General features: G+C 42.0%; 1 protein-coding gene across 3 annotated transcripts in view; it reads right to left on the bottom strand.

The window, feature by feature from the left end:
• Window positions 1-5,277, bottom strand: part of RUBCN (rubicon autophagy regulator) — a 53,732-nt gene extending 48,455 nt beyond the window's left edge. For 2 of the 3 annotated variants that reach the window (XM_069065002.1, XM_069065000.1), the window contains exon 1: window positions 4,984-5,277. In XM_069065002.1, the coding sequence (XP_068921103.1) occupies window positions 4,984-5,048 (65 nt within the window). In that variant the 5' untranslated portion in view covers window positions 5,049-5,277. The remainder of the gene's footprint in view (window positions 1-4,983) is intronic. The other variant, XM_069065001.1, reaches the window with a different exon arrangement.
• Window positions 5,278-11,985: the final 6,708 nt, after the last annotated feature.

The raw sequence follows: 11,985 nt of genomic DNA, 5'->3' as shown, positions 1-11,985 counted from the left end.
GCTTTGTCTTTCCCTGGTTTAGCTGGTATATCAAGGCCATATTTTTGAAGAGACTAGAAGATTCCCTTCTTTTCCTATTATTTCAAACAGTTTATGTGATATTGTAATTAACTGCTCTTTGAATAGAATTTGAATGTTTGACAGAATTCACTTGAAAATTTATCTGGTCTTGGAGTTTGGGAGACAACATGCAAACAACTATATACAAACAAGGTAAAATGCAGGATAAATTGGAGATAGTCAACAAAGGGAAGGTACTAGCAATTCAAGGGGCTGGGAGAGGCTTTTTGTACACGGTGGGATTTTTAGTTGGGACTTGAAGGAAGCCAGGGAAGTCAGGAGAGAATTCTAGAGACGGGTGATAGCTAGTAAAAACATACACAGTTGGGAGACGGAATGTCTTATAAGAGGAACAGATACTGAGGTGCCTGCCAACTCAAGAGATTTTGTGAATTGTGATTTAAAATCAAGAACTATGTAAATTTGTAGACATAGTTTCAGTTCCTGAATAATTAGCCAATAAGGTAACAAACACAGGCAATTAGGTGGTACAGCTGATAGAGTGCCAGGCCTAGATTCTGGAAGATTCATCTTCCTGACTTCAAATCTGGTCTTCAGATACTTTGTTGTGTGACCCTGGGCAAATCACTTAACCCTGTTTGCCTCAGTTTCCTCATCTGTAAAATGAACTGGAGAAGGAAATGGGAAGTCACTCCAGTATCTTGGCCCGGAAAACCCCAAATGGGGTCACAGAGAGTCAGACACGACTGACCAACACCAAGGTAACACACCAGCTAGAAATATCCCTTGCTGCAAGGTAATGGGTCTTTGGTTTGGAGATGACTACTTAGCAACACCCCCAACTTTATTTCCTCCTATACTCTACTCAATAAATGATGTGAATTATTTATGATTGAAATATTCTCAGAGATAATGACAAGTCTCGGTCAAGGTGCACTGCTCAGGCTTTTTTATATTCACAACAGCTGAGAGAAAGCCAGAGAAGACTGAATCATGAACAACTCTCTCTGGGCAATTAGAATAAACTGTATTCTCAAGAGGGTCTATTTTTATGTTTTACTGTAAAGTTACTTCCTCTCAAATTGGCAACCACTTAAATATTTAAAAGTATGGCCGTCTCCACGCCCTTTATGTCCCTTTCTTCCAACTACAGATACCAGGGACAGAGTTCCCCGTCTCTAGTCAGAGGCCATGTGTGTTTCTGAATTCCTTCAGCTCTTAAATATTTGGCGCAGTTATATGATTTCACACATTTCTTCCAGAAGATCCAAAACCTGGTGCAGCATCACCTCACTCCTATTAGGGTGCTGGTGCAGGCAGCACAGGCCAGGATGTGAAGTAAATGGTAACCCTTCTCAGTCTCTTTCATCTTAAATTATATGGGAAGTTTTTTTGAAAAGTTCCTTATCTTAACTGGTCACATAATACATATATATATACACATAAAAGTAAGATCGCCAAACAAATCATACATAGCCTTTAGACTAAGTGTGAAGTCCTTAGAATGAAATGACATTACACAGGAATCATGTTCTGAGGAAATTCTGAGGAAATCTGGTCACCCCCAAGGGTCTTCTATAAGTTATCAAACAAGCACAGAAATGGATATGGGAGTAAGCTTGGTATTCCAGTAAAACCCCTAGGGAGGAAGCACTGGGGCAGCCGGGGAAGAGAGAAGAGTGGCATAGGGTCTCTTTCCCACCTTCTCACCTGGATCAAGAACCTTGACCATGCAAGTTTCAAAGGATTTGGATCATGTTGGACTTCCCATTGGTATCCTAGTATCACCCCCAGATCAGCTGATAGCAGTGTCTGAAGCCAAAAACAGACTGAACAGATTCACAATTTCACAAGGAGTCCAGCAAAAAATATCCAAAACATCACACCATGCCTAAGGGTGATTTTTTTTTTTGAGCACCCACAAAAGAAAGAAAAGGATTTCCAGGAGGCATAAATTGTGAGCTATCACCCCCTTTGCCACATGTGTTCCTTAAGCCTGAGTCTACTTTCCCTTGGAGTCTGTATGGACTTACAGGAAAGTGTCACAGACTTTTGGGGGATATTTTATACTGATTGTATTTATTGTACCACCTTGGTAAATATGTTTCTAAAAGCTACTTAAGGCTAGCTGAATAAAATGATTTTCAATTGATAATATTGGGGAGAAGCACACTGATGGGGGGACTGAATTAGAGAATCACTTCCCTAACTTCTCAGTGGGTATACCTAAAGGGAAGATGTAGCTTTATGCTGGGGAAACAAGACATACCTGTGAGAGTGGGAGTTGGGATAAGGATCCTCAGAGGTCATGTGGGCAGAGAGACCAAGATTATAGTTTTAAACAATTCTACCTGTCTGTGTTCAGGAACTCCCCTAGGGAAAATTAATTGGGTATCGCTTATCCCAAAATTTGGACTGAATGCTAACTACCCCAGATTAGAAATGACAAAGAAATCTAAAAATAGAAGAGAGAAATCTATCATTAACTGTATAATCTTACAGCACTCAGAGTTAAAAGTTAGGTTAACATGTTAGGCTTGCAATGGAATAAGTCTTCATCTCAAAAGTCCCAGATTCAGAAAAGACAAGCAATAAAGAAATGAACGGGAGGAAGGGAAGAATGAGTCATCCTAGCAGAACCCTGCAATGCCAAACCCCTCCCTAATACCAGGAATCTTGTGGTTCTAACAGGAAATTTATCAAAAATCCATTGTCTTTCATACACAAAAATAAAAAGCCACTAACCCTCCATACAAGTGAATTAGCTGTTTTTTTGTTTTGTTTTTGCCCCGGTTGTATTAGATTTGCCCTGACTCATCCATACTCTTTTTAAAGTCAGTTTCCCCTTGTGACTATGGGTATGTATTTGCAAGATAGACCAATGAAAACAGGCAGTCTGTGGCCAGGATACAAGGTAGTTTTTGATCTTTTTGGTTTCAGGACTACCTCTAATACTTTTAAAAATTATTAGGGTCCCCCCAAAAAAACTTTTCTTAATGTGGGTTATATCTAGAAATATTTACTTATTAGAAATTAAGACATCTTAACATTATTATGAAAATCGTTTTGACTTCAAAGATCTTCTAAAAAGAATTCAGGGACACCCCTGCCTTGGGGGTGAGGGGCCAGAAGGGAGATCCTGGACCACACTCTGAGAATCCTCATAGAATTTAACTAACCATGATTTCCATGGGATCTTCATACTTTTACTGTGACAACTACTCTGCTGAAATTAGTATCAAAGTTTCTTGGCTAGGAGCAAAATAACATGGGCAGAGAACCACAGGGTCAAAGGTGACTGGCAATGAGCCTATATGGCGTCCTGAGCAAGACAAGTTAAAGATGCATGATCTCCTATTATTATTTCTCTAATAACCACTGAGCTTGCATGTCCAGAGGAAAACAGAGAATACATTTTGATGGAGTTAAAAAGCTGGTTACTTGACTATGTGCCTGACCTAGTGGTATGAGATCAGAAAAAGGACTGATAACTCAAGAGGGATTGAGATTTGAGTTTTTCATGTAAACCATTTTAAGCATTTCAGATACCAGGAGGAAAACAGAATAGCCTCAATATGTAAAAAACAGCAACTGAAATGCAGAAAAAGAAGTAAAATGCTCAGGAGTCATGCATGGCCCCTCTCTCACCAGTCCCCAGGCTAGCAACATTAAAAAGAGATTTTAGAATGGAAACTGAAAGTTCTGACAACGAAATCCCTGCATGGCTTTATACACTAGGACTAGGTGGCTTCTGGTTACATACACAAGCTATTAAGCTTAAAACTGTACCAAGACAGTTGGGACAAGGTGTACCAGGGCTGAAAGTTTAATTTGGTTTTTTATTGAAACATCAAGACTCCACAGAAGCACAAAATATTCCTTTGCCCTGCAAAGATTTTTTTTCTCACACAGAGAAGCACATTTAGAGCCCTGACAGAGTAGAAACCTAATTTTTAAATGGCAGCAAAAGACTTTAATGGTCTCTTTCTATTTAGCCCCGGTAACATTTCAAATACTTAAATCTCATTAAGAATGAAAGTTCTTAGTGAGTCATTACCCACATCAGAAATGCAGGACACCTTTGTGTGAGGAAGGGCAGTAGTGGCCTGGGGAGGCAGGAAAACCTGGGATCCAGCGTCCCACCTCAGTCCCTTTGTAGCTAGCTGTGTGACCCTGGGTAAGTCTCTTAATCTCTCTGGGCTTCTTAGGTCTTACAAATAAAACGGAGGGATTGTATTTGATAACTTATTCCTCCAGATCTAAAACCGCTGGCCTATGAATGTGGTTTTATTCACTGTGGCTCCTGGAATCCAAACACTTCCAGCATCGATGAAAGAGCTTCCGAAACTACCTCCACGAACAAATGCGACGCCAGTTCATGGAAGCATGTCGACGCTGTGATGCTGAGAAGCAGGCTGCTGGCACGGAGAAGCTGACAGGCCCGGAAAGCCAGCCCGCACCATGGAGACCAGCAGCCAATAGACCCCCTGCCACTCGCTGCTTCTCCAAAATCACCCCCCCCCCCCTTTCTTCTGCACGGCCCCCTCCCCTCCCTGCTGCACATTCCTCCAGTTCCCTCCCCGGAGAGCCCTGCCCTTTGCACCCAGGAATGGACATTCCTCCATCCCCAGTCCCGTGCACGGCTAGGGTGGGCGTGCTCAGTGCGGGCCTCGGGCGGCCGCGACGATGCGGCCCAGCTCCTGCTGTCATGGATCAGCTGAGCCAGCAGCCAGAGCTCAGAGCGAGGGGCGCTTTTTCCCCGGACTCTCCTCCGAGTCACCGGCCGTCCTCCCGCCCCCCAGCCAAGACCCCTTGACTCCTTCGCGCAGCGCAGCCCACCCCCATTCCTCCGGCCCGGGCGAGCCCCCCGGCCATGCCAGTCCCGGCTCCGCAGCATCGATCCCAACCCTTAACCCCGTCTGCTCGGCCCGGCCCCAGCCAACCTTCTCCTCCCCCTCCCACCTGCTCTCCTCCTGCAGCGTCTCTCCGCAGCAGCTGATCTCCATTCCCGGGCCCTCGGGCCGCATCAGGGTGAGGCGTGGCCCCTGGCGCTCCCGCCGCCTCGCCTAGCCCCTGTCTAGCCGAGCTCTGGGGATACAACCGCTCCGAAGAAGCCGGAGGCCGAGCGTGCGGGCGAAGGCGCCGCTGACACCGCCGCGGCAGCGCTGGCTCCTCCAGCTCCTCTCGCTGCGGCGCCCCCCACCGCTTCCGCCACGGACAACTACGACTCCCTGCACACCACGCTGAAAAAACTACCGCTCCCGGCATGCGCTGCGGGTAACGACTCCGGCCCGGGCCGCCCCCTGCATCTCCGGATCACTGCTTTTCCCCTTAATTTCTGACCTTAGTCCCCCGAACTCCAGGTATCATAGACTTTGCGTCTCTATCAGGGCTTAAAAGTAGGAAAAAAACCCCTTCAAATACACCACACTGACACCCTTCTCTCTCTACACCTAACTCTGAACTGTCCACATTGTCTGCGCTTCTGTACTTGGAGTGGATCTGCTGTCTCATTGATGAGTGTGTCTCCCCCGACAGTGCAAAGCGCAGTCCACTCTGGCCTCCTCATGCTGTGCAGCCAAGCGACCCCCCTGGGGACTTTCCTCTGGTTCTGTTAGCATCAAGGGGCCGGCACTCCAAGCCATAAGGTGGCTGCCTCACACGGAGCTGGCCGGTATCTTACCTGGAAGGAGGCAGACGGCTCTAGTCCAGAAGAGGCAGAAAAGAAAGTATTTGAAGAGGTGTGCAGAGCGCTGGACTTGGAACCAAGAGGGGCAGAGTTTAAATCCCACCAGTGAAGCTGACCCGCAGTGTCTAGTGAGTCACCAGATCACTTGTTACAAAGACGTATTACAAAGGCAGAGGAAGGATCAATTCGAGCTAAAAGCTAGGCACTGTGTGAGGCACAGAGGAAACAAAGACAGAAGCAATCACAGTCATGGGGGGGGGAGGGGGAGAAGAGATACAAGTCCACAGATACTAAACCAAAGGCAATAGCAGAAGGTTAGAACACCACAGCAGTGCGAATCAGCAACCTAGGAACATTTGTGTGAACTATGAAGCAGAGCTTGATAAGCATGATTGAGAGAACAGGAAGGAAAAAAAAACCTTTATTTTATTATTATTAAATATAATATTATTTTTAAATATTTAATTTTAAATTAAATTTTAAAATAAATATTTTTAAATATTAAAAATAATATTAAATATTGTTATTAAATACAAAACACTATATATACTAAGAGAAGCTAGGTGGCACAATGGATAAGAGAGTTGGGTCTGGAGTCAGGAAGACTCAAGCTCCTGAATTCAAATCTGATTTCAGACACTTCCTAGCTGTGTGACCCTGGGCAAGTCCCTTAACTCTCTTTGCCTCACTTTCCTAGTCTATAAAATGAACGGGAAAAGGAAATGGCAAACTACTGAAGTCCAAGAAAATCCCAAAAAGGTTCACAGAAGAATCCCACAAGACTGAAAAAAAAAATGATTCAACAAAAATGCTAAGGGCTGTAAATACTACAGAAATATAGCCCCTGCCCTTAAGGAGCTTACATTTTAATTAGGGAATAGCCTCCGGAGAGGGGTGCTGGTTTGCTAAATTCTCAGGATTAATGAATGGAGCCACTGTGGGGAACAAGGAGACTGATAACACTTTCCAGTAGTATTGGCAGTACTGCTTTTCTCTCATAGTAAAACTTGGTGATCTTTATTAAAAACAATTTGTAAGACTTAACCCTTTCAGATGAAGAACTACCAGCCTGAAATCCCCAAAGCCTTGATTGATGAGTCCCAGTAACAAACAGTCCAGTGTCTGGTCTGGCTCCAGCCAAGATTCACTCCACATCAGGGCCAACTTAATATCTGCCTGATGTGTTCTTCTCCCCTCCCCTCCTTTCAAAGTTAGAACCATAATTCAATCAAGAGAGGAAGGAAGGAAAGATTTCCATAGGATTTAGTACCTAACCTGAATTTGGAGGGAAGCTAGGGACTTTGAGAGGTGTAAATAAGGAGTGAGAGACAGTATGTGTGAAGACACAGATACAGGAGAGAAGCTAGGGGAGAGGCTTACAGTTTTAAGAATAGCTATAGGAAGCTGGTTTGGCTGGAACATCTAATACATGAAGCAGAATACCATGAAACAAGTCAGGAAAGTTAGACTGGAACAGTTTGGGGAGGGCTCTAAAGGCCAGGCTGGGGAATTTATGTTTTATCCCAGAAGCAAAATGGAATCATTGAAGATTCTGAGTATAGGATTAACATGATCATTGCTGAATTTCAAAGGATATAATTTTGCAGCTGCATGAGGGGATGTTTGGAGAAGGAAGAAATTAGAGGCAGGGATAGTAATTATAAGGCTTTAGTCTGGGCAAGAAATGATGAGGGCCTTAATTAACGACAGTGTACAGGGGAGGTTATGTAGCCTTAGCAACTGACTAAATATGGGAAGCAAAGTTGTGAAGAATGGTGGAGTCCTCCACAGAAATAAGGACATTTGGAGGAGGGGCAGCTTTGGGGGAAAGCTAATGAATTCTATTTTGGACATGTTAAACTTGAGATGCCAGTGGATCTTCCAAATGGCATGGTTCTGCAGGTCCATTACAATACAAACTCCTCTAGAGTAAGGGATTACTCATTCTTTAAATCTGTACCCTGAAGCTGTAACATAGAGTCTGGCTCTTAGTAGGTACTTAAGAAATACTTGTTGGTTGTGGGTCACTGATTAGATAAAGGTGACTGAAAAGGTAAGGTGGGACAGAGAGGAGAAAGTAATGTCACTAAAGCTAAAAGAGGACAAAATGGTGGTCAGAAGCTGCAGAGAGGTCAAGTAGGATGAGGGCTGAGCACACCAAGGTCACTGAAGTCTCAGTGAAGTAACAAGTTGTGATAGTAATGGAATATAAAGATTCCCCTGTATTGGCTTGGTTTTCAAATTGATTGTGTTAAAACCCAGAGTTTGTTAATCCCACCTGTGGGATGGACTTGTTGATGTGAAAAGGAAGTCCTGAACTGGGAGGAGCTGGTAACATAGATTTGGAGAGACAAGAGAGAGGCAGAAGAACTTTTTGGAAGCAGCACCCTCGTGGAGGCAGAGAGACTGAGAGAATTGCTGGGGGCCACTTTGAATTGCCCTGGACTTTTGAGACCTGCCCCCTGAGCTGCCAAGGGACTGAGGAGACATGTCTGTTTTGCTGGTACTTTGTCTGTCTGTTTTGATGTTGTTTTGCCAGATTTGTCCACTGGTGAAAGACAGTCCTTTTGTTGAAGAAGTCCTGGAACCTGGCTGTTGGCTAAGAGCTCCTGAGACTGTCCTGAAGACAGAGTGAATACTGTCCACTGGTGAAGGACAGTGCTGTTGTTGCAGGGGTCTGGGAACCTTTCTGTTGGTTCAGAAGCCCTGAAGAAGGATTTTCTTGTTGTATGTTTACAGAAATCCTGGGAGAGGGTTTTGCTAATGTTTTCAGGGGTTCTAGGACTGTTCTACAGACAGAGGATGAATTAATGAAGAGACTGGCAATGTATCTTGTGGCCTTGCTAAGCCTTGTCTCCCCAGGAACTAAGATTGCTGAGAACTTGCCTCCTGTCAAGATGAAGAAAAGACCTCCATTTGGGTATTAAGTGCTGTGCTTAAACTTGAAGTAACTCTGGGGTAGATTCAATTGTGATCCAGGGGTGGGGAACTTTTGACCTTATTGTGCTCTGTGATTGAACAAATGAAGGTACTTTACTTATGTTTGGAAACTAATCTCCATTTGAGAAGAGGGGCTTTGTGGTGGACTAAATGAAGGTACAGCCTAGGGGTGGAGTAGTATTTAGAACAGAGACTTTGTAATTGATTGAATGAATGGAAGGTCCTGGGGTGGGGTAGTACTTGGAGATTATTTAATCACACTTAGTAAATGCTATATTTTGAATGATGTCATGTTTTGATCTTCTCTGTTCTTGGTTGGTCACTGAATAAAATGGAGAGCACCTATGCTGGTATTCTGAACCTTGGGAAGTTGCCTTTCCTTGGCATTACATTACACAAGTCATTTGGGGGCCAGGCCTGTGGATTCTGACCAGACCAGTGGTTTAGCCTTGCAAATGGAACTAAATAAGACATTTCTAGAAGATGTATTATTTTACAAGAGGAAGTTTACTTAACAATAGGATGGGAAGGATATGCAGCAAAGACTGGATTTTATGTGTTACAAGACTAATATTAATTATCTTTTTTTTTTAAGCAACTGGGGTTGAGTAACTTGCTCGAGGTTACTCGGCCAGTTATTTCTGGGTGTGGTGCTAAGTATCAGAGCCTGGATTCAATCCCCAGGTCATCTCCACACTGGGGCCGGTGCTCTTACTCACTGTGCTACCTGGCCACCCCATATTAATTATCTTATTGATAATAATGGTAATAGCATTTATATAATCCTTTGAAGTTTGTAAAGCACCTTACAAATATTATCTATTTTTATCCTCATAATGACTCTGGGAGGTAGATGCTATTATTATCTCCATTTTATAGAAGAGGAAACTGAGGCAGACAGGTTAAATGACATGCCCAGCTACTCAGTAACTGAGACCAGATTTGAACTCAGTTTGTCCTGACTCCATCTACTGAGTCTTAATACTCTGGATTGTCTTGAGGAATATTTCATTACTTTTTAAGGGAAAAACTATCCTAGTCTAAATGAAAAGTGTGGGCAGATATTGCTTCCACCACAAAAGAGGATATGTATGAGTTGAGAGAATGTGAGCGGCCTAAGATTATGCCTAGATTATAAACCTGAGACACTGGATGCCTGTTCAACAGACAGTGGAAATTTTGATAGAAGGAAGAGACTGGGGGAAAGGTAATGAATTCAGTTTTAGACATGTTGATTTTAAGATGTTTCTGGGACATCAATTTTGAAAAAACTAATAAGCAATTGGGGATACAGGACTGAAGTTCAGGGAAGAAACTGGGGCTAGACATATAGATCTGGACCAATTCATCTTCCAAGAAGAGAAAAAAAATATCTGTAGGGAAAAAGGTATTTTGTGCCTCAGTGGACTCTTGATGTTTCAATAAAAAAGAAATTAAATTGTCAGGTACAGTGTCCCAGATGTCTTTAGTACAATTTTAAGCTTAATAGCTTATGTAGGTAACCAGAAGCCTGGTTGTATGAGTCCATGCAGGGATTTGGTTGTCAGAACTTTTAGTTTCTATTCTAAAATCCATTCTTAATGTGCTAGCCTGGGGACTGGTGAAAGAGGGGCCACAGATAACTTCTGAACATTTTACTTCTCTTTTCTGTGGTTGAGTTGCTGCTTTTATATAGTGGGGCTATTCTGTTTTCCTCCAGATGTCTGTGAAATGCTTAAAATAAAAAACTCAAAATCTCAATTCCTCTTGTCAATTATCATTATTCTGATGTTCTACCACTAGGTCAGGCACATAATCAAGTTAACAGTTTTTTATTCCGTCGAAATATATTTTCTTTCTCTGGACATCCAAGCTTAGTGGTTACGTTTGTTTTATTAACCCAGAAGAGCTTTTGAGATTACCAAAATAAAGTAAAGGGAGAAGAGAAGAGGGCCAAGGACAGAACTTTGGGGAACACCCACAGTTAGTGGGTATGATGTAGATGATGAGCCAAGAAAGGAGACTGATAGAAGAGCAGAGAGGTGGTGGGTAAACCAGGAAAGACTAGTCTCAGGAAAACCCAGAAAGGACAGAGTATTCAAGAAAAGAGGGTAGTTACCATTTTCAAATGCAACAGATAGGTTCAGAAGAACTAGGACCAGAGTAGGACCATAATATTTTGGCAATTAAGAAATCATTATTAACTCTAAATATAAGGAAATAAAGATTATGTTAAAGTTAAGCAAGATTAACTACAAAGTTAAGATGAGAGGTGGACATAGAATTTATTTTTTCAGGCTATTTAAAAAAGCAGAGATACCAATCATAATATCACACAAGGTAAAAATAAAAGTTTCATGTGGATTAAAAAGAAATTGCACTGTGCTTTAAAGTACCAGAGATACTGATAATACCAATATTTAATATGTTTATTTGCCAAATGGTGTCATATCTATATAGCTGAATGAAAAGTTAAATGATGTATAGGGAGAAAGAGATGTAGATGTAAAAAAGAGATATAGAAAAACTATAAAAGTTGGAGGTTTCAATGTGTCTCATTTAGATCTAGACAAATCTATCAAAAAAGTAAATAAGAAGTTAAGGATCTGAATAGAATTTTAGAAAAGTTATACTAGCTACATCTCTGTCAATTGCTGCCTAGAAATAAAAATGATACATATCTCAGAGAAGTAAACTGTTCAGAAGACATCCATGGTTTCTCACCAGTTCCTGGGCTAACACATTAAAAATGGAATTTAGAATGGAAACTAAAAGTTCTGACAACCAAATCCCTGCATGGACTTATATAATTAGGTGGCTTCTGGTTACCTACATAAGCTATTAAGCCTAAAACGTACTAAAAACGTTTGGGATATGGTACTTGAGAGTTTAATGTGCTTTTATTGAAACATACATATATCCAATAAGATGAAGAATACATATATTTCCAAAATGGACTATGTTCTAGGGCATAAAAACATCATAAACAAATGCAAAAAAGCAGCCATACTAAGGACTTCCTTTACTGATCACAACAAAATCAAAATAACAGTCAATAAAATGCCTCTAAAGAAAGGATTAAAATGTAAAGGAAAACTAAATAATTTAATCCTAAAAAGCTAGTGGGTCAAAGAACAAATCACAAAAATGATAAATTCGGAAAGGAAAATTACAACAGTGAATTTCCCTAACAAAACTTTTGGGATGCTGCCAAAGCAATTTGAAGGGGAAAATTTATAACTCCAAACACTTTCATTAACAAAGGAGAGAAAATAGCACCAGCTCTGGAGTCAGGAGGACCTGGGCTCGGATCAGGCCTTAGACACTTAACACACACACACAAAAACTAGCTGTGT

The sequence above is a fragment of the Petaurus breviceps genome, unplaced genomic scaffold (assembly GCF_028583685.1).
Source record: "Petaurus breviceps papuanus isolate PSGF00001 unplaced genomic scaffold, PetGlider_PUasm1.0 90654, whole genome shotgun sequence".
NCBI classification, from domain to species: domain Eukaryota; kingdom Metazoa; phylum Chordata; class Mammalia; order Diprotodontia; family Petauridae; genus Petaurus; species Petaurus breviceps.
Note: the sequence above shows the minus strand (reverse complement) of the source record. Positions and strands in the feature narration are given on the sequence as shown.